This window comes from Scyliorhinus torazame, chromosome 16 (assembly GCF_047496885.1).
Source record: "Scyliorhinus torazame isolate Kashiwa2021f chromosome 16, sScyTor2.1, whole genome shotgun sequence".
Taxonomy (NCBI): Eukaryota; Metazoa; Chordata; class Chondrichthyes; order Carcharhiniformes; family Scyliorhinidae; genus Scyliorhinus; species Scyliorhinus torazame.
In genome coordinates, this window is record NC_092722.1 from 37,896,771 (window position 1) to 37,923,776 (window position 27,006).

Sequence of the window (27,006 nt, forward strand, 5' to 3'; positions counted from 1 at the left end):
CATTCACAGACAGATTTTTATTTCAAGTTCCAAAAATATAGAGAATAATAATTGACTTGGTAAAGGTCTCCTGTCATGAAAGGTCAGTCGGTATTCTTGTTCAAGTTTATTTTTAGAATTTTGGTGGAAGGTGCCAACACGTACTGTGAAATCCTCCTTTTAATCTAGTCCCGATAAAGATATCTCTAATCCATGCCTAAATCAAGATTTGTTTTTCTTTATTCTGTCATGGGATGTGGGCGTCGCTGCCAAGGCCAGGATTTGTTCCCCATCCCTAATTGCCCTTGCACTGATCGCCTTGCTCAACCATTTCAGAGGGCAGTTAAGGGTCAACGACTTTGGTGTGGGTCTGGAGTCACATGTAGGCCGGACTGGGTCAGGATGGACATTAGTAAACCAGATGGGTTTTTTCAACAATCAATGATAGTTGCCAAGGCCACCATTATAGAGACTAGCTTTATATTCCAGATTTATTCATCGAACTTAAATCCCACCAGCTGCCATGGTGGGATTTGAAACCATGTCCTGGAACGCATATGTCTGGGCCTCTGGATTACTCATCATTTAATTGACTAGTTACTAATTAGTCATTTAGTGACATTACCATGAGGGCACTGTCCCCCCCTATTGGCGGTAAAGTATTTTATTTTACAACAGTGAGTGGCAAGCTCCTGAGGAGACCATTCAGCCCATCACGCCTGTGTCCAGCAGTTTGCTTACCAGCTGCAACTGTTCCTTGCGGCATTTCTCTTCCCTTTGAGCCTGAAGGAATTTGACAACCTCATTCCTTTGAACTGATCCCACCAGCACCATGGATTCTATTAACAAAAACGGAATTTCTGCTTATGCTCAAGGATAAAAATGGCCTTTTGGTCCACTCATGGACCACAACAGCTACAGAAACGGTTCTCTGGAATCGTCTACATTTGAACTGAAACGTAAAATTAAAGAAATCATCAAAAATGAAAAATATTGAATCAAATGGACAGCAGCTAGGCACAGGTATAATTGCACCACACGCAATAAACCTATCCTATTTTCAGAGAACAACACAACCAACACCCCAACACACACACACACACACAGATAGACACACAGATACACATAATCTCTTCTCTGTTAGGTCTTAAAACTACTTCATTCCCTTGTGAAATAGAGGAAGAATTAACTTGAGAAGTGTCCGTTAAACAACATGGGCGAAATTCTCCGGAAACGGCGCGATGTCCGCCGACTGGCGCCCAAAACGGCGCAAATCAGACGGGCATCGCACCGCCCCAAAGGTGCGGAATGCTCCGCATCTTTGGGGGCCGAGCCCCAACCTTGAGGGGCTAGGTTGGCGCCGGGCGAATTTCCGCCCCGTCAGCTGGCGGAAAAGACATCTCCGGGCGGCGCATGCACGGGAGCGTTAGCGGCCGCTGACAGCTTCCCACGCGTGCACAGTGGGGGGAGTCTCTTCTGCCTCAGCCATGGTGGAGACCGTGGCGGAGGCGGAAGGGAAAGTGTGCCCCCACGGCACAGGCCCGGCCGCGGATCGGTGGGACCCGATCGCGGGCCAGGCCACCGTGGGGGCACCCCCCCGGGGCCAGATCGCCCCGTGCCCCCCCCAGGACCCCGGAGCCCGCCCGCGCCGCCTTGTCCCGCCGGTAAGGTAGGTGGTTTAAATTACGCCGGCGGGACAGGCATTTTAGCGGCGGGACTTCGGCCCATCCGGGCCGGAGAATCGCGCGGGGGGGGGGGGCCCGCCAACCGGCGCGGCGCGATTCCCGCCCCCGCTGAATATCCGGTGGTGGAGAATTCGGCAACCGGCGGGGGCGGGATTCACGCCAGCCCCCGGCGATTCTCCGACCCGGCGGGGGGGTCGGAGAATTTTGCCCCATATTTTTTGAAAATTAAGAAGACCCAATTATTTTTTTTCCTAATTAAGGGGCAATTTAGCATGGCCAATCCGCCTAAACTGCACATCTTTTTAAAAAATAAATTAACATTTATTAATTAACCAATTAATTTTTTCCAATTAAGGGGCAATTTAGCGTGGCCAATCTACCTACCCTGCACATCTTTGGGTTGTGGGGGTGAAACCCACGCAAACACGGGGAGAATGTGCAAACTCCACATTGTCAAAAAGAAAAAGGAGGCATTTGTCAGGGCTAGAAGGCTGGGAACAGACGAAGCCTGTGTGGAATATAAGCAAAGTAGGAAGGAACTTAAGCAAGGAGTCAGGGGGGCTACAAGGGGTCACGAAAAGTCATTGGCAAATAGGGTTAAGGAAAATCCAAAGGCTTTTTACACGTACATAAAAAGCAAGAGGGTAGCCAGGGAAAGGGTTGGCCCACGGTTCCCGTTCCAGCCTCCCCGAACAGGCGCCGGAATGTGGCGACTAGGGGCTTTTCACAGTAACTTCATTTGAAGCCTACTTGTGACAATAAGCGATTTTCATTTCACTGAAGGATAGGCAAGGGAATCTATGTGTGGAGCTGGAGGAAATGGGCGAGGTACTAAATGAATACTTTGCATCAGTATTCACCAAAGAGAAGGAACTGGTGGATGTTGAGTCTGGAGAAGGATGTGTAGATAGCCTGGGTCACATTGAGATCCAAAAAGACGAGATGGTGGGCGAATTGAAAAATATTAAGGTAGACAAGTTCCCAGGGCCTGATGGGATCTACCCCAGAATACTGAAGGAGGCTAGAGAGGAAATTGCTGAAGCCTTGACAGAAATCTTTGGATCCTCACGGTCTTCAGGTGATGTCCCGGAGGACTGGAGAACAGCCAATGTTGTTCCTTTGTTTAAGAAGGGTAGCAAGGATAATCCGGGGACTACAGGCCGGTTAGCCTTACGTCAGTGGTAGGGAAATTACTGGAGAGAATTCTTCGAGACAGGATCTACTCCCATTTGGAAGCAAATGGACGTATTAGTGAGAGGCAGCATGGTTTTGTGAAGGGGAGGTCGTGTCTCACTAACTTGATAGAGTTTTTCGAAGAGGTCACAAAGATGATTGATGCAGGTAGGGCAGTGGATGTTGTGTATATGGACTTCAGTAAGCCCTTTGACAAGGTCCCTCATGGTAGACTGGTACAAAAGATGAAGTCACACGAGATCAGGGGTGAGCTGGCAAGGTGGATACAGAACTGGCTAGGTCATAGAAGGCAGAGAGTAGCAATGGAAGGGTGCTTTTCTGATTGGAGGGCTGTGACCAGTGGCGTTCCACAGGGATCAGTGCTGGGACCTTTGCTGTTTGTAGTATATATAAATGATTTGGAGGAAAATGTAACTGGTCTGATTAGTAAGTTTGCAGACGACACAAAGGCTGGTGGAATTGTGGATAGCGACGAGGACTGTCAGAGGATACAGCAGGATTTAGATCGTTTGGAGACTTCGGTGGAGAGATGGCAGATAGAGTTTAATCCGGAAAAATGTGAGGTAATGCATTTTGGAAGGTCTAATGCAGGTAGGGAATATACAGTGAATGGTAGAACCCTCAAGAGTATTGAAAGTCAGAGAGATCTAGGTGTACAGGTCCACAGGTCATTGAAAGGGGCAACACAGGTGGAGAAAGTAGTCAAGCTGGCATACGGCATGCTTGCCTTCATTGGCCAGGGCATTGAGTATAAGAATTGGCAAGTCATGTTGCAGCTGTATAGAACCTTAGTTAGGCCACACTTGGAGTATAGTGTTCAATTCTGGTCGCCACACTACCAGAAGGATGTGGAGGCTTTAGAGAGAGTGCAGAAGAGATTTACCAGGATGTTGCCTGGTATGGAGGGCATTAGCTATGAGGAGCGGTTGAATAAACTCGGTTTGTTCTCACTGGAATGACGGAGGTTGAGGGGCGACCTGATAGAGGTCTACAAAATTAAGAGGGGCATAGACAGAGTGGATAGTCAGAGGCTTTTCCCCAGGGTAGAGGGGTCAATTACTAGGGGGCATAGGTTTAAGGTGTAGAGTAGATGTACGAGGCAAGTTTTTTACACAGAGGGTAGTGGGTGCCTGGAACTCGCTGCCGGAGGAGGTGGTGGAAGCAGGGACGATAGTGACATTTAAGGGGCATCTTGACAAATACATGAATAGGATGGGAATAGAGGGATACGGACCCAGGAAGTGTAGAAGATTGTAGTTTAGTCGTGCAGCATGATCAGCATGGGCTTGGAGGGCCGAAGGGCCTGTTCCTGTGCTGTACCTTTCTTTGTTCTTTGTTCCACGCGGACAGTGACCCGGAGCCGGGATCGAACCTGGGACCTCGGCGCCGTGAGGCAGCAGTGCTACTCACTGCGCCACCGTGCTCTGACCCTGCACATCTTTTGGGTTGTGGGGGTGAGACCCACACAGGCACGGGTGATGTGTTGGGTGATCTGAATCCGAGGAACACATACAGGTCACCAAAACTTGAAATAGTGCAACACTATTTTATTGAATCATTAACTGCTGTAACATACTCTGACTGTGGGTTAACACGATACTAGCTTTAACTAAAGACCTTTGCCTTGTCCTAACCAGTCGATGCACTCAGCACATGGTGAATGTCTGTGCTGCAGGCTGTGAGGTCCGTCCTCCTAGCTAGCTTCAGCTCGAATGAGTGCGAACTCTGATGCCCCCTGTCTTTATAGTGCGTGTGCTCTAACTGGTGATTGGCTGCGGTGTTGATTGGTCCCACTGTGTGCCCATCAGTGTGTGTCTGCACCATGATATACTGGTGTATATTATGACAGCGGGGACCGTTCAACAACATAGTGAACATGGCTTTAGAATCAGGAAGACCTTGCCTGACCAAACCGCTTTGATTTCTATGAGGAAGTGACAATCCAAACAGACAGAACTTGTGAACTTGTTTTTTTAAATATAAATTTAGAGTATCCAATTTTTTTTTTCTCCAATTAAGGGGCAATTTAGCATGGCTAGTCCACCTGCCCTGCACATCTTTGGGTTGTGGGTGTGAGACCCACGCAAACACAGGGAGAATGTGCAAACTTCACACAGGCAGTGACCCGGGGCCGGGATCGAACTCCGGTCCTCAGCGGCGTGAGGCGGTAGTGCTAACCACTGAGCCACCATGCCGCCCGACCTGCCCAGAGGGCAGCACGGTAGCATTGTGGATAGCACAATTGCTTCACAGCTCCAGGGTCCCAGGTTCGATTCCCGGCTTGGGTCACTGTCTGTGCGGAGTTTGCACGTTCTCCCCGTGTGTGCGTGGGTTTCCTCCGGATGCTCCGGTTTCCTCCCACAGTCCAAAGATGTGCAGGTTAGGTGGATTGGCCATGATAAATTGCCCTTAGTGTCCAAAAGTGCCCTTAGTGTTGGGTGAGGTTATTGGGTTATGGGGTGAAGGTGTGGACCTTGGGTAGGGTGCTCTTTCCAAGAGCCGGTGTAGACTCGATGGGCCGAATGGCCTCCTTCTGCACTGTAAATTCTATGATAACTTGTGTACTTATGATGCTGTGTGCTCCGCCGATATATAAAGAGATTGATATATTACTGATAAAAAAAACAGTTTAAAGGGATATGCACAACGGTGGGGAGGTAGATTTTAGACCAGGAAGAGATCAGCAATGATCTGTTTGAATGGCGGAGCAAGCTCGAAGGATTGAATTGCCCACTTCTGCTCCTAATTCCTATGTTTCTTTGTTTCACATGAAACCTCACTATTAAAGTTAAAAAAAAGGTAAAACTTGAGAACACATGAAGAGTAGAACACAATGGGTTCTAGTTCGAGAAAGACTAATGCAGATGAGGGGAATTGTTGAGTGAGATCAGGGGTGGCACTGGATCTGTTGTTGGAAGAACAATACCGTACGTCAACGACTTGGGTACAGAATCTTCAATGCAAATTGGCCAGATTTACAGAGATACCAAACCAGGGTTATTACAACTCGAGGAGATGAGGCAGAAATTACAGATTGCGTTAATATAGGAGAGGGCTGAACAATGACAGATTGCATTCAATCCAGACAAATGCAAACTACTGCATATGGGAAGAAGAGATGAACAACATGCATATTCAAGGCACTGCATTAAAAAGCTAAGAGTGAAGCAGATAAATGACCTTCCACATATCTAACAAATGTTGAACAGCAATAAATAAAGTCGGCAGAATTACACGGTCAAAGCAGCATGCAGATCAAAGGGCATCACGAACAAACTACAGTGTTCTCGTCAGACCACAACATAAGCACTCTGTCCAATTCTAGTCACCAAGAAACAAGGAGATATTTAAGCACAGGAAACAGTGTTGAGAAGAGCCCCAAGGTTGATCCTTAATGTCAGAGGTCTTCAGCCTGGGCTGCTGCCTGCATGGCCCCAGGGAATCAAGGCACACTTGCAAACTAGTCAGCTTGGAAGGGAGATGTCTGAGTGGTGATCTTAGGGAAATATATATTGATGTTGAAAAAGCTAAGCAGAAACACTTGAGGAGGACAAGGGGACACAAACTGACATAAGAAAGAGGAGTGGACCATACGACCGTATGAACATACGAATTAGGAGCAGGAGTAGGCCACTCGGCCCCTCGACCCGATTCTCCGACCCGGCGGGGGGGTCGGAGAATCCCGCCCCTCATCTCTGCCCCATCCCCTTTAGAATCTAATCATATGTCTGTCGGGATACACTTCTTCAAGCACAGTGATTAACACACGGGATGAACTTCCGGGCACAATGGTAGATGGAACCTTGGAAACATTTAAAAAACAATCACAAATGAGGAGAGTGTAAGTTTGTTCTGGATGGGTGAATTAAGATTGGATAAATGACCTTCCTCATCTGTAAGCACATCATGATGTTGTGAATCTATTGTTTTACTGTCTGTTTTAATTAACCTTCCTGGGGGAAAATATTTCACTGCTCTATTGCCTTATGGTGTAAACATACTCTGACCTCGCTTCCAATCCTTAATTTCTCCATTTTAAAATTTTAAACACTGATATTTGGATCCTTCACCAGAATAAATATCAAATAGGGTACGTCTCATCTTTTCCAAAGAAATCATCCACAACTTTCTTAATTCAAGTTTCTTATACCTGGGAGTCTTATTTCTTTATCACCTAAATTTAATATGATAATAATTTAATTCAATATGATAATACACCTACGATTAAGCGAACAGCTCTGAACATACCACCTTATTCAGCATCATTACATTCTCTTTTGCATCTGTTCTTGAAAACTAGAGCCTTTCAATTGAAACAAGCGTGCAGGATGATAGAAAATATTTAACTATGTTCAATCATGGAGCGGCAGGTGGCACAGTGGTTAGCACTGCTGCCTATGGCACTGAGGACCCGGGTTTGAATCCCGGCCCTGGGTCACTCTCTGTGTCGAGTTTGCACATTCTCCCCATGTCTGCATGGGTTTCACCCCCACAACCCAAAGATGTGTAGGTTAGGTGGATTGACCACGCTAAATTGCCCCTTAATTGGGAAAAAAAATAATTGGGTCCTCTAAATTAAAAAAAAACTTTGTTCAATCATAACCCCCGTACCAGCTTACCCGAACAGGCTCCGGAATGTGGCAACTAGGGGCTTTTCACAGTAACTTCATACTTGTGACAATAAAAAGTTATTATTATTAAATAAAAGATATCAGAAATCGACAACAAAGGGCAGCACGGTGGCACAGTGGGTTAGCACTGCTGCATCACGGCGCCGAGGTCCCAGGTTCGATCCCGGCTCTGGGTCACTGTCCGTGTGGAGTTTGCACATTCTCCCTGTGTCTGCGTGGGTTTCGCCCCCACAACCCAAAGATGTGCAGGGTAGATGGATTGGCCGCGCTAAATTGCCCCTTAATTGGAAAAAATGAATTGGGTAAATTTCTAAATTAAAAAAAGAATTCGACACCAATACAGTGTCACCAAGTTGCCCGAAGCAAAGGAGATTGGTCACAAATTCAGACCACCAGCAATCCGAAATGAAAGTCTGTCACCAGCAGATTAGGTTAGTGTTCAGGTAATTACCTGAATTCTCTACAACAGGATATACAGCATCAGAACGTGAGGTCACCAGCCGCAGGATATCAGTGTAGTTGAAACTTTTGTCCAAACACATGATATTGGTGTTCATGAACTCTTCCACTGTCACATTGTAAGAGCTGAAGAATAGATCGATATTATTTAAATATAACAGCAAGATTCAGCCTGGGTCTGTTCCAGTAAAGGTAACAGGATAAAACGGCAAGATAGTAAGTGATAAATATTTGTTGTTCTGATGTCTATAACAAGAATGTGTAAGAAGGAACATCTCTGAAAAGATGCCATCGAGTGATTTGGTTTGGAGCACATCTGTTTGTTTTGTCTCTTCACACACAGTTTTCCTTTTGGGAAATGCTGGGCAAGGGCTGTTGGGCTAATTAGGAAACTAATGTCCCCATGCTGCGAACACTCCTTCAGTGACCACCAAGTCCTGGAGTGGCATGTTAACCCAGAGCTTCTGGCTCAGAGACAGGTGAACTACTTACTGAGTTACAGAACCTCCTGGCCCACAATAAAACAAAAGATGTACAGAGTTTGAAAGTTTCAAGGGTACATTTAACTCCCCAAAATAGTTAGGTTTAGTTGGGTGGGACATTAGCATTTTTGAAAATCTCGAACCCGCCGCCAACTCATCTCAAACCCACCCACCTCTGCTTTTAATGGAGAGGAACAGAGGAATGGGCAAACGACCTGCTCCCGGGAGATGGGTTGGCTATTTAAATATTATAATGAGACAGAATTCCTCATAATCAACATATCTTCATGGTTTCACCATGGCTGGCCAGTCATCAGGAAACGTAGCAACTGAAGGAATGTGAGAGGGCAGCACTTTGGCACAGTGGGTAGCACTGCAGCCTCACGCCGCTGAGGACCCAGGTTTGATCCTGGCTCTGGATCACTGTCCGTGTGGAGTTGGCACATTCTCCCGTGTTTGCTTGGGTCTCACCCCCACAACACAAAGGTGTGCAGGGTGGGTGGATTGGCCACGCTAAATTGCCCCTTAATTGGAAAAATAAATTGGGTACACTAAATTCATTTTTAAAAAACTAAAGGGATGTGAAGACCACTTTGAGGAAAAAAGCAAATGCCTTTTACAGCACTGCTTGTGGGTCAAGAGAGGTAGGGGTGCTTACTGCTGGGCCACCAAGCTTCCTGCGTGCTATTGGATGTGCTCTGGGATCAGAGACGGAACGCCTCCCCCCCGCTGCCCAGGATCAGCAACCACTTCAGCTCATCCCGAATTGCAGGCCCTCTACCTCTTGCTAACCCAGCTGCGGACTCACGACCAGATCCTGGCTTAAGGCCTCTTCCAGAGCCTTCCCCACCTGACAAGGAATGAAACCTGTCATTCAGGCTCGTTTCTGATTGGGGAAGGTGCTTGAAAGAGAAGGCACAAGCAGCGACATTAAAACAGATTCAGGTTCTGAGACTTCCAGCCAAAAGCCTTACCCCACCCACAAAATCCAGCCAGATAAATATAGAGACCATGCGCACTATAACCCACCACACCTATCAGGCATCCCACCACCACCAACCTACATCGAGGGCCGAAGGGCCTGTACTGCGCTGTAATGTTCTATGTACTGACATTAGGGGTGATACGTACCCAATGTCAACGCTCCGTATTTTAGGTAAATATGGCAGCTTCTTCACAATGATGGTGCCGTCATAGAAGGAAGGTTGGAATTTCTGCGCTATGGCATTTGCTACAAGTACAGCCAATAGAACAGGTAAGAAATGCGCCATCTGTCCCGTGAGCTCGAATACCAACAGCGCTGTAGACAGTGTGTGGGTCACAGCTCCGGAGAATGCTGCTGCCCCTGCCAAGACAAAAAATAAATACCTCAGTTTATTTGAGTTTGCCGAGGGCAAAAGTGACCTATCAAAACAGAGCTTTCATTCCTTGAAAAGATACACCTAAATTAGCAAAGCAATGCCTGGATGCCATAACTACCATCCATGGAGTTTCCAACAGAAAGACTGTACATATTAGAAAGCAAGAAGGGAAGGAGGGAAGGATGTGGCGACACACTCCACACATCATCCTTCAAATAGGATCATCATTCATCAGTGCAGCTACTAATATGGTGGGAAAACCTTCTGACCGAGCTGCTCCACACAGAGCAATAGAGCTTTGCGATTAGAAGGTTTGCCTGCAATATCGGAAGCCAGTTAGGCACAAGTAATCTTCAGTCCTACAGGACGGATCGGGAGACTTGCACCGTAAACATTAGTGGCATATTTTGGAAATGCATGACCAGCACATACTTGCCTGCAAGGGCATATCCCCCAGGGATTATCGGGTTCAAAACGCCTTCTGACTTGATGCCATTAGGAAATATAACAGCCACAACTTCTCCTACCAAACGACCTATCACAGCACCTACACAAAATGCAAAGGATAAATATCAGGGCTTAATAAGCCATTGCTTGTATAGCATAATAAATCACAGATTTAAAGTTCTCCTGAGCTAAACCTTAAATGTTCCCCTTGTGTAGCCATCCTGGAGCAAGTGCCATCTACTCAATCTATAAATCACTCAGGAGGGAAGCCATACATCTCCCGATCTATAATTAACCATGAGGGCAGACTCTACATCCCCTTGTTTATAGCTACCTAGGGAGGGACTACATATCCTCCTTTTCTATAAATGAAACAACCATCTGCTCATCACTCCATTTTTTATGAATTTATGGGATGAGGGCATCGCTGGCTAGATCACCATTTGTTGCCCATCCCTAATTGCCTTTGAGAAGTGGGTGGTGAGCTGCCTTCCTGAGCCCGTGCAGTCCATGTGGTGTAGGCACAGCCACTGTGCTGTTAGGATTTTTGACCCAGCGACAGTGAAGGAATGGCGTTATATTTTCAAGTCAGGGTGTTGAGTGACCGGGAGGTGGAATTCCAAATGGTGGTGTTCCTGTGTATGTGTTGCCCTTGTCCTTCTGCAGGGAATGAATGGTTTTGGATGAGGTGCTAATCAAGCGGGCTGCTTTGTCCTGGATGGTGTTGACCTTCTTGAGCCTTGTTGGAGCTGGACACATCCAGGCAAAAGGAGAGTATTCCATCACACCCCTGACTTGCGCCTTGCAAATGGTGGACAGGCTTTGGGGAGTCAGGAGGTGAGTTACTCACAGCAGGATTCCCAAGCATCTGGCATGCTCTGGTAGCCACAGTATTTATATGACTAGTCCAGTTGAGTTTCTGATCAATGGTAACCCCCAGGATGTTGATGGTGAGGGATTCAGCGATAGTAATGCCATTGAATGTCAAGGGGCGATGGTTAGATTTTCACTTGTTGCTGATGATCATTGCTTGGCACGTGTGTGCCGCGAACGTTACTTGCCACTTATCAGCCCGAGCCTGGATATTGCTCAAGCACAAGGTGGCCAGTAAATCATACTCCTTTTTCTTTTATAAACTTAGAGTGCCCAATTCATTTTTTCCAATTAAGGGGCAATTTAGCGTGGCCAATCCACCTACCCTGCACATCTGTGGGCTGTGGGAGTGAAACCCACGCAAACACGGGGAGAATGTGCAAACTCCACACAGACAGTGACCCAGAGCCGGGATCGAACCTGGGACCTCGGCGCCGTGAGGCAGCAGTGCTAACCACTGCACCACCAGGCTGCCTTGTAGATCATACTCCTGGTCACCATATTAGTTCTGGTCACCACATTACAGTAAGGATATGATCGCACTCTAGAGGAAACTGAGGGTACTGCCATAACTGGAGAATTTGAGAGGAATTGAGGAGAATCCTTTTCACCCAGAAGGTTGGAGAGAGAGAGAGAAAAAGAGAGAGAGAGAGAGAGGACTGGAGGAGGGGCAGATTCTGGATTTCACTGCCAGCTAGGTGTAGAGATAGAAACACTCACTACATAAAAAAGAAATACAGGGTTTAACAGACCAAAGTTTAGAAAATGGGATTAAGCCGGATCGCCCTTTTTCTTGACCAGCAGGACGCCGATGGGCCAAATGGTCTCTCTTCTATGCCTATTCTTCTGTGTTTCAGAATTGCAAATGCAGCAACGACTTGTATATATAAAAAGTACAGGTTCAGATTCAGGTAGTTTCAACATAACTTGATTTTAAAGCTTTGCTCTGTCCAATGCAATTAGTTCACACCTCAGCCAGGAGGAAGACTTATTTCTTTAACTTACCATAGATAAGCACTGGCATGAAATACCCAGCTGGCATTGGCATCGTGGTCGCAAGGATCAGCATCCAAAACTAGAGGAGATAAAGGAGAGATAATTAGTCCAGCACAAAACCCCTGACAGGATTTTTTACTGTTGTATGTTCATGGGCTATGTGTGAATGAAGGCTGTTCTTAAATGCGTGTTTGATTGTGCCCCTGGACGCTAAATTCCTAAAACTCACTTTGGGCCAGCAGTTAATGAGTGGAGGGTTTCGAGGCTGGGGGCTGAGTGAAAACCATACCTTACCTTCATGAATAGGAAAAACAGGAGTGTGCCAAAAAAGGTGAAGGATGGGTGGCACCATTCAATCCACAGGTTGTCAGGGTCGACTCTGGCCTGGATATCAAGTGTTGCATTCTGGGAAAGCACACCCCAGGACCGGTGATCAAAGAGTGAAGAGAGAAGTTCTTTCATGGTGAGCTGCAGAGAACACAGTCAGAGATTATCATTTCTACACTGAAGACATTTCTTCGCTCGCCTTTTATAGATTTAGAACAGTGGGAAAATTAGACCGTTTCCTTTGGCTGAGAAATCCTGAAGTTCAGTATCTGTCCTATTCCATATATTAACTGGACGTGACGCTGTATCTGGTTACAAGGTGAGACATGCTTCATATTCATAAATACTCACCCTGCATGCCATGAATTGCCCCAAACTGCCAGGGAAGGTGATGGACGCCAAGAGCAAGGTTACAAGTCCCGAGTACACTGCCTTCCTATTGATAGAACATTATTTGGATATTAGCTAATGTCTCATTCTTTAACCTAAAAAGGTTTGAACAATCGTATCACAAACCAGCTCAATCGAACACTCAATTCAGTCACTTTCGTGATACAGTAATGGTGCAAGTAAACAGAGACAGTCTCAAATGATCTGTCGGAAAATTATTTTCTACAGATTGTGTACATTGGCTCTCACTGCGACTGTTAATGAACGTTTTAACTTCAACATCTTGCTAATTAATGAATGCTTCGCTCTCACTGTCATTGTCAATTAACAGACACTGAAAGAAAACAGATTGACCCTTCTTTATAAATGTATTTGGAAACTTTTCAAGTGTCAATATAATAATGTTAACACAAGATAGCTCTCCAGTTGTGCCAGCACAGAATTCCTCTAAATTCTTATTCTTAATTCTTTTTTAATACCATGGAACTAACACGTGCAATCTTCATTGGTACAGATTGGAAATCTATTTGTTATGCTTGTCATACTCTGTACACTTAAAGCTTTATTCCAATTAAGGGGCAATTTAGCGTGGCCAATGCACCTACCCTGCACATCTTTGGGTTGTGGGGGGTGAGATCCACGCAGACACGGGAAGAATGTGCAAACTCCACACGGACAGTAACCCACGGTTGGGATCAAACCAGGGTCCTCGACAAAAAATTGGGTAATCTAATTTTAAAAAAAAAAAATTGTCAGAGCAGTTGCTGAATGTTGTGCGTTGATCAGCAAACAGCCCAACTTCTGTCCTTCTGATGGAGGGAAGGTGAAGATGGTTGGCCCTAGAACACTACCCTTAGGAACGCCTGCAGTGGTGGCCTGGGACTGAGATGATTGATTTCCAACAAACACAAACATCTTCCTTTGTGACATGTATGACTCCAACCAGTGGAGGGTTTTCCCCTGATTTTCACTGACTCCAGCTTTGCTAGAGCCCCTTGATGCCATACTTGGTTAAATACAACCTTGGTGTCAAGGGCAGCCACTCTCACCTCTGGAGTTCTGCTCTTTTGTCCTTGTTTGAACGAGGGCTGTAATGAGGTCAAGAGCGGAGTGATCCTGGCAGAACCTAAGCTGAATGCAGTGCTGAGCAAGTGCTTCTTGATAGCACTGCTGATGACCCCTTCCATCGCTTTGCTGGTGATCAAGAGTAGACCGATGGGGCTGTAAATGGCCGTGTTGCAACTTCACCCAGGTTGACAGCTCATTTCTCAATATGCCTGGTGCCATTCCTGGTGTGTGCCCTCTTGCACTCTTCATTGAACCAAGGTTGACCCTCCTGGTTCAATGGCAATAGTAGAGTGGGGGATATGTCGTGCCATAAGGTTGCGGATTATGGTTGCACACAATTCTGCTGCTGAGGGCCCAGTTGCTAAAGCTGTGAATGGAGAGCAGGGGTGACCATTTCGATTGGGGATGGAGTGGGGACTTCCATTAGGCACAAGGTGAGCTAACAGAAGGGTTTCCCACTCAGCTTTAGAATCTCGGCTGCCTGTGTTTACCTGTGGTCTCACTGCCTGGCGTGGTAAAATAGCAGCGATGGGGAGAGGAGGCAATTAATTAGCCACTTACAGGTCTCAATTGGCCCAAAGGTTGGTGGACCACCTTACACCTACCCCTCTGTTGGTAACATTCCAGTGCAGTGCAATGCCGAAGCTGTACACGACCAAGTCGCAACTGAAGTGGGGGAAGTGGGGGGGGGGGGGGGGGGGGGGGGGGGGGGGGTCGTACAGCTTTTTAGGTATCCCATTCGAAAAAAATGATGGAAACTGTGTAGCTTTAATTCAACAGGATGTAAACGGGAAAAAAGAATTACAGTTCATTTGTGACAGGGGACTTGGGAAGTTAGAGCTTTTTCACTATAGCTCACATTCAGAACTGATTGATAGAGGTTTTCAAAGTTTTGACAAGGTAAACAGTGATAGATTCTGTCCACTGATTGATGACCGGACGATGAAAGAGCTTAACACAATCACAGAAGGATACAGAGGGTGTGTTAGATTTCTTTTTTATACAAAAGGTGGTTACAATGTAGAATTCTCTGCTACATACAGTTGTTTAAACATGGTTTTTGAAATCTTTTAAAAGGCAATTAGATGGTTGCTTGAAAAGGAGGAGCATGAAGAGTTGGCAGGAGCATGGGATTAGACTCGGTAACTGGTGGATGTCGTGTTAAGCACAGTAAGATAACACGTGCTGCAACTGGATGCAGCTTTACCTGAGAGATACTCCACACCTTGAAGTTAGTTCAATATGATTTATTGAACCTGTCACACAGTTAGCTCAATCCTCTGTGAGTTCGACTCTCTGCTAACCTAGTGTGATTAATCTGTCTGACTGAACCAGACTAGCTCTTAGCTACGTGCTGGAGGTGTTATATGATATGTACACCCTGACTCACACTGTAGATGTCACCAGTGGAAAGAGGCGGAGTGTGAGTGTCTCGTGCCTTTTATAGTGGGAAACCACCCCCAAGTGTTCTGCCTGCTGATTGGTTATGTCCTGTTCTCTGTTTTCATTAGCTGCCTATTTGTATCTCATTATGTGCATGTCTGCATATCATGACTTCTCCCCTTTTGAAATGTTTTTCTATGGTCTATGTGAAAGTATTTACATGTGTAGACCGAAAAACTAACTTATTTACACACAGTAGCAGATGGGAACATATGTACATGTGAAAACAGGGGCGTCATTCTCCGCCGGCGGGAGTCTCCGTTTTGCCGGCGCCCGGGGGTTTCCCGACGGCGTGGGGCTGCCCCACAATGGGACACCCCATTGACCGGCCGGTGTTACGGAGACTCCCGCCGGCCGGTCGGGGCAGAAATGTGGCGGGGCGGGTAGGAGAATTTCGCCCCAGGTGTCTAAGGTGCAAAAACAGAACATAGCAAACAAAGCAAGTGTTCATAAGTCCAGTCTCTGGGGCTTGCGTCTGATCCTGGTGGACCGCCAGAGAGGTGGTGGTGCGGACGACGGTGCCTTGATAGGCGGGATTGAAGCCTGACTGGTGGCCTCGTGGTTCGCGGTATCAGGAGGTGGCACAATAACAGATGGAAACAATGAAGAATGGGCTGCGGGTGGGCAACTGTGCGCAGTGCCTGTCTCTTGCGCCGCACAACAGAGCCATCAGCCATACGCACAACATACGATCGGGGAGCAGCCTGTCGAACAAGAACAGCTGGAGCTGACCAGCCTCCATCAGGTAGCTTGATCCGAACAGCATTTGCCGGGGATAGCACAGGCAAATAAGTGGCATGAGCATCATAGCTCTGCTTTTGCCGGTCCCTGAGTTTCTGCACCTTCTGCAGAACCGGGAGGTGATCCAGGTCAGGCAAGTGTATGGCTGGAAGAGTCGTCCGCAGGTCCCTGTTCATCAGGGGTTGAGCCGGTGACATGCCGGTAGACAGAGGGGTTGCCCTGTACGCAAGCAGCGCTAGGTTGACGTCAGAAGCAGAATCCGCGGCCTTGCAGGTGGGCTGCTTCACTATGTGTACCCCTTTCTCAACCTTCCCGTTGGACTGCGGGTAATACGGGCTGGAAGTGATGTGATGAAACTGATATACCTGGGCAAATCTTGACCACTCTTGACTGCTGAAGCAAGGACCGTTGTCACTCATGACAGTGAGTGGAATACCATGCCTGGAGAACGTCTCCTTACAGGCCTTGATGATGGTTTTGGATGTGAGGTCCGAGAGCTTCACAACTTCTGGGTAGTTAGAAAAATAATCAATGATTAACACATAATCATGACCATTGGAATGAAAGAGGTCGATGCCCACCTTGGACCATGGGGAGGTCACGATTTTGTGCTGCTGAAGCGTCTCCTTGCCCTGTGCTGGCTGGAAGCGTTGACAGGTCGGACAGTTGAGGATTATATTTGAGATATCCTGACTAATCCAAGGCTAGTAGACACCTTGCCTGGCTCTGCGCCTGCACTTCTCGACACCCAGATGTCCCTCATGGATTTGCCGGAGCACCAAGCTCTGGAGACTGAGTGGAATGACAATGCGGTCCAGCTTGAGGAGGATGCCATCAACTACCATCAGATCGTCCTTCACCTTGAAGAATTGAGGGCACTGTCCTTTTTGCCAGCCATCGGTGAGGTGGCGCATGGCACGCTGCAGAAGAGGGTCTTTGGCTGTCTCCTCGCGAATGCAAATCACCTTTTCATCCGACGGCAGGAGGTTGCTGGCCCACAGCTGCAGCTGTGATTCAATCTGTTGGACGAATGCCGGCGGGTCAGCAGGCAAGGTTATGGAGCGGGACAAGGTATCCGCAATAACGAGCTCGTTGCCAGGCGTGTACACGAGTTCAAAGTCATACCTCCGGAGTCTGAGGAGGATGCGCTACAGCCGGGGCGTCATGTCCTTCAGGTCCTTGTGGATAATGTGGACCAGAGGCCTGTGGACCGTCTCGACAGTGAACGTCGGCAGGCCGTAGACATAATCGTGGAACTTGAGAATTCCAGTAAGCAGGCCCAGGCATTCCTTTTCAATTTGGGCGTACCGCTGCCCGGTGGGTGTCATCGCCTGTGATGCGTCGGCAACCGGTGCCCAGGATGAGGTGTCATCGCGCTGGAGCAACACCGCGCCGATGTCATCCTGGCTCGCATCTGTCGAGATTTTCGTTTCCCTGTCAGGGTCAAAAAATGCCAATACAGGTGCAGTGGTGAGCTTAGCTTTCAGCTCCAACCACTCTGCTTGATGAGCTGCCTGCTGCTCAAAGACAGTAGACTTTTTTACCAGGTGTCTGAGGGCCGTGGTGTGTGAGGCCAGGTTTGGGATAAACTTGCCCAAGAAGTTTACCATGCCTAAAAAGCGCAGCACCGCCTTCTTGTCTTCAGGGGTCTTCATGGCTTCGATGGCCCTGACTTTGTCTGCGTCCGGGCGCACACCCTGCTGAGATATCTGGTCACCTAAGAACTTAAGTGTTGACATGCCAAAGCAACACTTGGCCCTGTTCAGCTTGAGGCCATTGGCATGGTCACGGCAGAATATCTGCTGGAGATGAGAGATGTGCTCTTCGGGGATTGTGGACCATACGATAACGTCGTCCACATACACACAAACCCCTTCAATGCCCTCCATCATCTGCTCCTTGATTCTATGGAAGATCTCCGAGGCCGAGACAATGCCGAACGGCATACGATTATAGCAGTACCTGCCAAACGGTGTGTTGAAGGTGCAGAGCCTTCTGCTGGACTCATCCTGCTGGATTTGCCAGAATCCCTGTGACGCATCTAGCTTTGTGAAAAACCGGGCGTGTGCCATCTCACTGGTGAGTTCCTCCCGCTTCGGGATGAGGTAGTGTTCCCGCATTATATTCTGGTTGAGATCCTTGGGATCAATGCAGATGCACAGCTCCCCCGAAGGCTTTCTAACACATACCATCGAGCTGACCCAGTCAGTCGGTTCTGTAACTTTGGAAATGATGCCCAGGTCCTGATGATCCTTGAGCTGTGCCTTCAGGAACTCCTTCAGTGGAGCCGGGACCGGCGTGGTGCTTGGACCACAGGCGTGGCATCAGGCCGCAGCAGGATCTTGTACCGATATGGCAGAGTGCCCATCCCGTCAAACACATCCGGATACTGAGCGAGGATGTCGTCAATGCCGGCTTGAAGATCCACGTTTGGGGAGGTCATTGTGTAGACCCGCTGCACAAGGTGTAGCTGTTTGCATGCCTGTGCGCCGAGCAGGGAGGCCCTGTCTGGCTTGACGATCTCAAACCTTAGCCTTGCGTGAATGCTCTTGTTGGAGACGAGCAGATTGGCGGATCCCAGTGCTGTGATGGCATTGCTGTTATAGTCCAGGAGCTGGCAGGCTGCTGGAAGGAGCTTGGGTGGCTTCTTGATGCGGTTGAAATCCGCCTGTGAAAGGAGATTGGCAGAAGCACCTGTGTCCAGCTTGAACTGGATAGAGCATTGATTTACTTGCATTACCGCACGCCATTCGTCCGTCAATCCACAGTGAGGATGGGCAGGCGTTGTGATGATTTCAGTGAGGTATGTTCATGTGTGGTAATGATGCCCACACGGTAGGGGGACTCTAGGCAGTGTCCTCTGGGTCCGTTGTACTGCCAGGATCAGAATCCTGTAAACCTTGCTGTACACTCCGCACACGCCTGCATTGGAATTGGGAGCGCTGGCCCTTGACCGGTGGTGCAGACCTGCACACGGCTGCATAGTGTCCAGGCGTTCCGCAATTTAAACATCGCCTGCCTCTTGCATGTTTCAATCGCGACTGACAGGGTCATATTCTTGATTTTTGAAAGCTGCTCTCTCAGAGGATCAGAGTAAACTCCGAAAACGATCTGGACCCTGATCATGGAGACAGCAATATCACCAAAGTTGCAGGACAGCGCTAGTAGACGGAGATTAGTTAGGAAGGAGTTGAAAGATTCATCTTTACCTTGGAGGCTCGAAGATTTCATTGAATATATAGCGCTCGAAGATTTCATTGGTGTCCACTTCACAATGACTATCGAACCTGTCCAGGACGGTCTGAAACTTTGTCTTGTCCTGGCCTTCAGTGAAATTCAGCGAATTGAAGAGTTGGATGGCTTGATCCCCCACAGTTTTTTTAAAAATTTAGAGTACCCAATTTATTTTATCCAATTAAGGGGCAATTTAGCGTGGCCAATCCACCTAACCTGCACATCTTTGGGTTGTGGGGGCGAAACCCACGCAAACACGGGGTGAATGTGCAAACTCCACACGGTTAGTGACCCAGAGTCGGGATCGAACCTGGGACCTCGGCGCCGTGAGGCTGCAGGGCTAACCCACTGCGCCACCATGCTGCCCTTGATCCTCCACAGTTGAGAGAAGCGCAATCTTCCTTGTATCAGACGTACCCTCGAGGTCTGAGGCTTCGATGTACAGCAGAAACTTTTGCTTGAAGGTCTGCCAGTTGGCACTGAGATTGCCAGAGGTCCGCAACTGTTGAGGAGCCTGGATCTTCTGCATGGTGCTGGGATACATTTATTGGTCGTCACGGAACAGATTGAGGTAAATCACCTGGGGATAGCAGTTTTCTGGTATCTTGTCGTGTTAAGCACACTAAGATAACACGTGCTGCAACTGGATGCAGCTTTACCTGAGAGATACTCCACACCTTGAAGTTAGTTCAATATGATTTATTGAACCTGTCACACAGTTAGCTCAATCCTCCGTGAGTTTGAGTCTCTGCTAACCTAGTGTGATTAATCTGTCTGACTGAACCAGACTAGCTCTTAGCCAGGTGCTGTAGGAGTTATATGATATGTACACCCTGACTCACACTGTAGATGTCACCAGTGGAAAGAGGCGGAGTGTGAGTGCCTCGTGTCTTTCATAATGGGAAACCACCCCCAAGTGTTCTGCCTGCTGATTGGTTATGTCCTGTTCTCTGTGTTCATTAGCTGCCTGTCTGTATCTCATTATGTGCATGTCTGCGTATCATGACAATACAGTCCTTATTTTCATGTACAACAAGAACTATTGGCAATTGAAAGTTTAAAACCCTCAAAACTACAAAGGCATTTGAAGACTAAGCATGGCGAGTTTGAGGACAAACCTGTCGTGTTAAGCACACTGAGATAACATGGGCTGCAACTGGATGCAGCTTTAACTGAAAGATACTCCAGACCTTGAAGTTAGTTCAATCTGATTTATTGAACCTGTCACACAGTTAGCACAGTTCTCTATGAGTTTGATTCTCTGCTGACCTAAGTGTGATTACTCTGTCTGACTGAACCAGACTAGCTCTTAGCCACGTGCTGGAGGTGTTATGTGATATATAGACCCTGACTCACTCTGTAGATGTCACCAGTGGAAAGAGGCGGCGTGTGAGTGCCTCGTGCCTATTATAGTGGGAAACCACCCCCAAGTGTTCTGCCTGCTGATTGGTTTTGTCCTGTTCTCTGTATTCATTAGCTGCCTATTTGTATCTCATTATGTGCATGTCTGCATATCATGACAGTGGATAAAACACTCCACCAACTGGATTGTCTGAATGGTCAGTTCTGTGCTGTAAACTTTTGTTGATTCAACAATCCTACTCACCCACATTCTCGCCATATCTGCCAACATTTACTGACTCTAGCATCACATAGTGGAGTCTACATTTCCCTGGCAGTCCCCTTGCTCCTTATCTTGCGCGCCCTGCTAAAATTCAGTCACTTACTTTGCTACAGTAAATACAGAGGACATTTTACACAAGTACCTGAACTGTTATGCTTTTAAAAAATATTTAGAGTACCCAATTATTTATTTTTCCAATCCACCTGACCTGCACATCTTTGGGTTGTGGGGGTGAAATCCACGCAGACAGAGGGAGAATGTGCAAAGTCCACATAGACAGTGACCCCGGGCCGGGATCGAATCTGAGTACTCAGCATTGTAGGTAGCAGTGCTAACCACTGTGCCACCACGCCGCCCTCCTGAACTGTTATGCGGTGACAGAAAATTAATTTCTTAATTGCATCTTGAACGAATTTATACTGCCCATTTTGATGGTCTTCTGTGGTTGAGTATTTCACCTCTCTATTATCCTTTGGTGGCAAATTGTTACAAGTAACTTCCTACTTTTTCAATATCTCTGTAGTGATGCTGTCAGGAATGATATTTATGTCTATCATCAATTCTCACACCAGGAAAACTGCGAAAATTGTATATTGCTGTAAAGAGGGACAGGTTGCCAAAGCTGTCTTGCACTCATCAGGACAAATACAAGAATACCAAATTTCCAAGGATCACAACAATTTATGCTACAAGAGGAAAAGGTGCTGATTAGTTTGCAAGTCAACTTTGATTGGTCAAAGCATTTCCAACATACCAGACGAGTGCAAGGTGAAAAGCTTCGACAACTGGTCTCTCTTTTCAGCAACATTCATGTTCTGTACTCCCAAGCGACTTTTGTAAAAATAGTATTGTAATCTTACTCTGCTGCCACGAGTTTCAGGATGAAAGCATTTCTCCGGATGTATCCTACCAGCCAGCGCTGACAGCACAGGTAGACACAGCTCAGCAGTCCACAGATGATCCTAAAAAGGAGAATAACAATGAGCAGATAAAAAAAGTTATTTTCTAAACAAAACAATGGAAGTAATATTTCGGGTCTAAAAACTGTGCTACATGTTTTCAGAAAGCCTAGCGGTTCCACAAACCTGCTTCAGCCCCACTGTCCATCAGAGTGGTGCAGCCCATCTGTATGGGTGGTTAATAACGTCAATCTCAGTGTGCTACAATCAGTACCACAGTGTCTCACATATGGGCTGATATGAGTTGTAAATTACTTTGCTCCACTTGTCCTGAATGGGGTAGGAAGTATCTAAATGGGTCAAACCTGTCCTAGTTGTAAAACTGCCACTACCCAGTGCCATTCCAATTCAGAGTGTAGTTTTGTCAGTGCCTTACTCTACCGTATCTGCTCAAAACTGAGAAAGGCGGATTTTTAATCACTAAGGGTTATGGGGATAAGATGGGAAAGTGAAGTTGAGGATTATCATATCTGATCAGTCATGATCTAAATGAGTGGCAGAGCAGACTCGATGGGCCGAATGGCCTATGTCGGCTCCTACGTCTTATGTTCTCTCCTGAATCGGGTTCTGCCAGAGGCCAAAGACATAAAATCTGTCCAGAGTATAAGGTTGAACATTTGGTGGCGCAGTGGGTTAGCCCTGCTGCCTCACGGCGCCGAGGTCCCAGGTTCAATCCCAGCTCTAGGTCACTGTCCGTGCGGAGTTTGCACAATCTCCCCGTGTTTGCGTGGGTCTTTCCCCCACAACCCAAAGATGTGCTGGGGGTAGATTGGCCACGCTAAATTGCTCCTTAATTGGAAAAAATGAATTGGGCTCTAAATTTATAAAAAAAAGAAAGATTGAACATTCGGTTTTCGAAGAATGCAAGGTGATCTTATGAAAACATAAGGGCCGGGATTCTCACCTACCGGGCGGGACGGGGGGTCCCGGCGGGATGGAGTGGCGGGAACCACTCCGGCATCGGGCTGCCCCAAAGGTGCGGAGAAATCCGCACCTTTAGGGGCCAAGTCCTCACCTTGAGGGGCTAGGCCCACGCCGGAGTGGTTGGCACGCCACCGGCCAGCGGGAAAGGCCTTTGGTGCCACGCCAGCCGGGGCCGAAGGGACTCCGCCGGTCGGCGGAAGTCCGCGCATGCGCAGGAGCGTCAGCGGCTGCTGACGCCATCACCGCGCATGCGCGGGGGGGGTCACTTCCGCATCGCCCATCGCGAGGCGATGGCCGAGGCGGAAGGAAAAGAGTGCCCCCACGGCACAGGCCCGCCCGTGGATCGGTGGGCCCTGATCATGGGCCAGGCCACCTTGGGGGCACCCCCCGGGGCCTGATCGCCCCTCGCCCCCCCCCCCCAGGACCCCGGAGCCCGCCCGTGCCGCTAGTCCCGCCGGTAAGAGAGGTGGTTTGATTCACGCCGGCGGTACTGGCATGACAGCAGCGGGATTTCGGCCCATCGCAGGCCGGAGAATCGCCGGGGGGACCCGCCCACCGGTGCGGCGGGATTCCCACCCCCGCCAAATTTTCGGTGCCGGAGAATTCGCCGGCTGGTGGGGGCGTGATTCACGCCACCCTCCGCCGATTCTCCGACCCAGCGGGGGCGTCAGAGAATCCCGCCCAAGATCCTGAAGGGACTTATAGAGTGGATACCCAGAGGATGTTTCCTCTTGTGGGGGAGACTAAAACTATGGGACATGGTTTAAAAATAAGAGGTCAATCTTTTTTGCTGATTTAGAGTACACAATTATTTTTTTCCAGTTAAGGGGCTATTTAGCGTGGCCAAACCACCTAGCCTGCACATCTTTGGGTTTGTGGGGGTGAAACCCACGCAGCCATGGGGAGAATGAGCAAACTCCACACGGACAGTGACCCAGTGACAGTGAAGGAACGCCGATACATTTCCAAGTCAGAATTGTGAGTGACTTGGAGGGGAACCTCCATGTGGTGGTGTTTCCAGGTATCTGCTGCTCTTGTCCTTCTAGATGGTAGTGGTCGTGCATTTTGAACGTGCTGCCTCAGGACCTGTAGCTGGCATCAATTCCATTGCCATCTATTTGACATAGATACACAAGAGATAAAGCAGAAAGGCCCCTCACCCAAGCACGATAAAGATGAATGTTTCTGGTAAGTCAAACGGGAAATCAACTTTGAATTTTGTCTTGAAAAGAGCAATGATTGTTTCTGCCGGGTAAAGAAAAACAGGGAAAATTAGAAATACATTTTAACCTTGAAGCAAATCCCGGAGGAGGCAGCAATCTGGGCCTCCTTGCCAGGTAGCTGGGACACCTCCTTGAATTTCAGGTTTATCTTTCCTCTCCACGTTTCCTGACCTCCTTCCCTTCTTGCGGAGACTATGTTATTTTCGTAAGGATACACCTCCACGGGCAGTTGTACCTCGTAGAAGCGGACATTATTTACAATGTGAGCAGTGAGTCCAGGCAGGCTCTCCTACAGTGGAGGACTTCACCGTCGAGCCTCATCATGTCCTCATCCAGCAATAAATGTCCAAACGGGGAACCCTGGCTGGCCCTGTGCTTCCATGGACAATGCCCCTTGTCTGTGTGCACACAATGGCTCAAGGCAGCTGCTTTGACACTTGTGGGGAGCATCTGCTCACAATAGGTAACTGCGAGGCTTTATTACTTTTCCCAGTTCATTTTGCAACCATGGTGCAGAAGGGGACCATTGTGCCCTCACTAGCTTTTTAGATTTCCTCCATTATTGAAATCAAGCACTTATTGGGTGCTGTGTTGGAGATAGATAATTGGGGGAGGTATATCTGGGTCGCTTGGTCCAATACCATCAGCAAAAGTCAAAATTAACCGGTGGAATTGACATCACATACCCTATTCCTCAATCACTTACATCTTTGCATTTACCGTCAGATCAATATGTCAACCTTATCTCTCATTTTTAGTTCTGTCATGAGATGTGGGGCATCGCTGGCAAGGGCAACATTTGTTGGCTGACCCTAATTGCCCCAGGCTTGTTTGGTCATTCCAGAGGGCAGTGAAGAGCCAACCACTGTGGGTCTGGAGTCACATGTAGGCCAGGCCAGGTAAGGATGGACGGGTAGTGAACCAGATAGCTGTTCACAACAACCAATGATTTGCTGACATGATCACCACTGCTGAGACTAATTTTCAATTCCAGATTTTACTCATTGAATTTAAATTCAGCTGCCGTGGCAGGATTTGAACCCACATCACTGGGCCTGGGACACTGGTCCAGTGACATTACCACTGCGCCACCACCTCTCCGCTCACTCACTTATGGACTGAAGGGTGTTTTTAATCTTGTGTTTTTCAGAATGACCTGTTACTGACAATAGAAAATTAGGAAAATGGAGAACTGAGGTGGATGCGATGTGGAGATCTGCAGGCCTCGCAGTGCCCCCTTGTGGTGTTCACCTTGTTCACTGTTGAACACAGCAAGAAGTCGGAACACGAACGCGCCACAGGTGGCAGCAAAGAAGCCCCGCCAATAGTTACGCACCGCGAAATGAGACGACATCACCTCCACACTGAACAGGACACCTGAGAAAAGCAAGCACAGATTACATTTCAAGACACCGATCACAGGTCAGCAGTGGTTCATTGACGTACGGCAAGGATCAGTGGCACCAGCATTGCCAAAATGCTGAATGCAGACATTGAACATTTAAGAGCCCAATTTTACCTCTGTGTCAACGAATGGGGTTTGAGTGAGTTAAACCACCCACTGCCTGCAATGAAAGAACCCCATTTACAATTTTAAATCCTGTCATTTATTCTTCCCTGGAAGGAGATTGTACAGTTAAAAGTCTCCAACTTAAGTTGATCACCTTGTTTATTTGGCAGGGGGAGAAGGTAGCCACGGTTAGGAAGGTAGTTCTGCAGAGAGGACGGCAGGCAGGGGGGTTGGGGTATTGAAAGACCTGTTCCTGAGAGGTCGTTTTGCGAGGCTTGAGGATTGGGGGAGAAATAGAGACCGGGGCAGGGGGAAATATTTAGGTACCTGCAGCTCCGGGGAGTTTGCCAGGATGGAGGTTCAGTGGTTTCCGATGGCGCCGGCTCCCACGTTGTTGGAAGAGGTATTGGCGGCAGGGGGAATGGAGAAAGGGGTGGTGACAGTGATCTATGGGAGGATTTGGTGGGGAGGATAAGGTATCCTTGGAGGGGATTAAAGCCAAGTGGGAGGAAGAGTTGGGGGACGTTATGGAGGACGGTCTGTGGTGTGAGGTGCTCCGGAGGGTAAACGCCTCAACCTTGTGTGCGAGGTCGGGGCTGATACAGTTGAAGATCGTGTATAGGGTGCACCTCACGAGGGCGAGGATGAGCCAACTCTTTGAGGGGGTGGAGGATGCATGTGAGCGCTATGGGAGGAGCCCCGCAAACCATGTTCACATGTTTTGGTCCTGCCCAAAGCTGGAGGTGTATTGGAGGGAGGTTTATTAAGGTCATCTCAGGGATGGTACATGGGAGTTTGCAGCCAGGGCCCCTAGAAACCATTTTCAGGGTGTCGGACCAGCCCGGGCTGCAGATGTTTTAGCCTTCGCCGCGCTGATTGCCAGGAGGTGGGTCCTGCTGGGGTGGAGGTTAGCTTCTCCGCCCTGTGCCTCGGCGGGGACCTGCTGGAATTTTTGACGCTCGAGGTGAAGTTTGAAGTGAGGGGGAACATGGAAGAGTTCTACAATTCATGGGCATTGCCTATCATACACTTTCAAGAATTGGATACCATCGAGCATTAGGGGGGGGGGAGGGGGAGCTATTGGGAGGATTAAGCACAGTGTTTATGGGATGACCATTGATTCTCTTTTGGTCTTTTTGTTTTGTTGTATTTGGATTGTATGGGTGATGTTTGGGTTTGTATATTGAAGAGGATGCTGGTTGGGGGATTGATACTGTATTTGTTATTGTTGGTTATTGTTTGTTGCGTATGATGAAAATGTGGAAAATGAGGAGAATAAAAATTTTCTTTTTAAAGTCTCCAACTAACAGAAATGACATTACTTGAATATGGTATAACAGGTAACAATGGCTTATTTTTCCATTTTCTCATGTGTCACCCTCTGGAACTGCGTGCCGGTGGGTGTTATGGGTACAGGGTATGGCCTTAGATATTCTCTTGGGTCCAGCAGAGTTGG

General features: G+C 48.0%; 1 protein-coding gene across 2 annotated transcripts in view; it reads right to left on the reverse strand.

The window, feature by feature from the left end:
- clcnk (chloride channel K) overlaps nt 1-27,006 on the reverse strand; it is an 81,099-nt gene that overhangs the window by 21,315 nt on the left and 32,778 nt on the right. For both annotated transcript variants that reach the window (XM_072478292.1, XM_072478291.1), the window contains 10 exons: nt 25,292-25,417; nt 23,978-24,062; nt 21,795-21,896; nt 12,786-12,870; nt 12,402-12,575; nt 12,117-12,186; nt 10,228-10,338; nt 9,562-9,775; nt 7,941-8,074; nt 721-818 (listed from right to left, as the gene is read on the reverse strand). In XM_072478292.1, the coding sequence (XP_072334393.1) occupies nt 721-818; nt 7,941-8,074; nt 9,562-9,775; nt 10,228-10,338; nt 12,117-12,186; nt 12,402-12,575; nt 12,786-12,870; nt 21,795-21,896; nt 23,978-24,062; nt 25,292-25,417 (1,199 nt within the window). The remainder of the gene's footprint in view (nt 1-720; nt 819-7,940; nt 8,075-9,561; nt 9,776-10,227; nt 10,339-12,116; nt 12,187-12,401; nt 12,576-12,785; nt 12,871-21,794; nt 21,897-23,977; nt 24,063-25,291; nt 25,418-27,006) is intronic.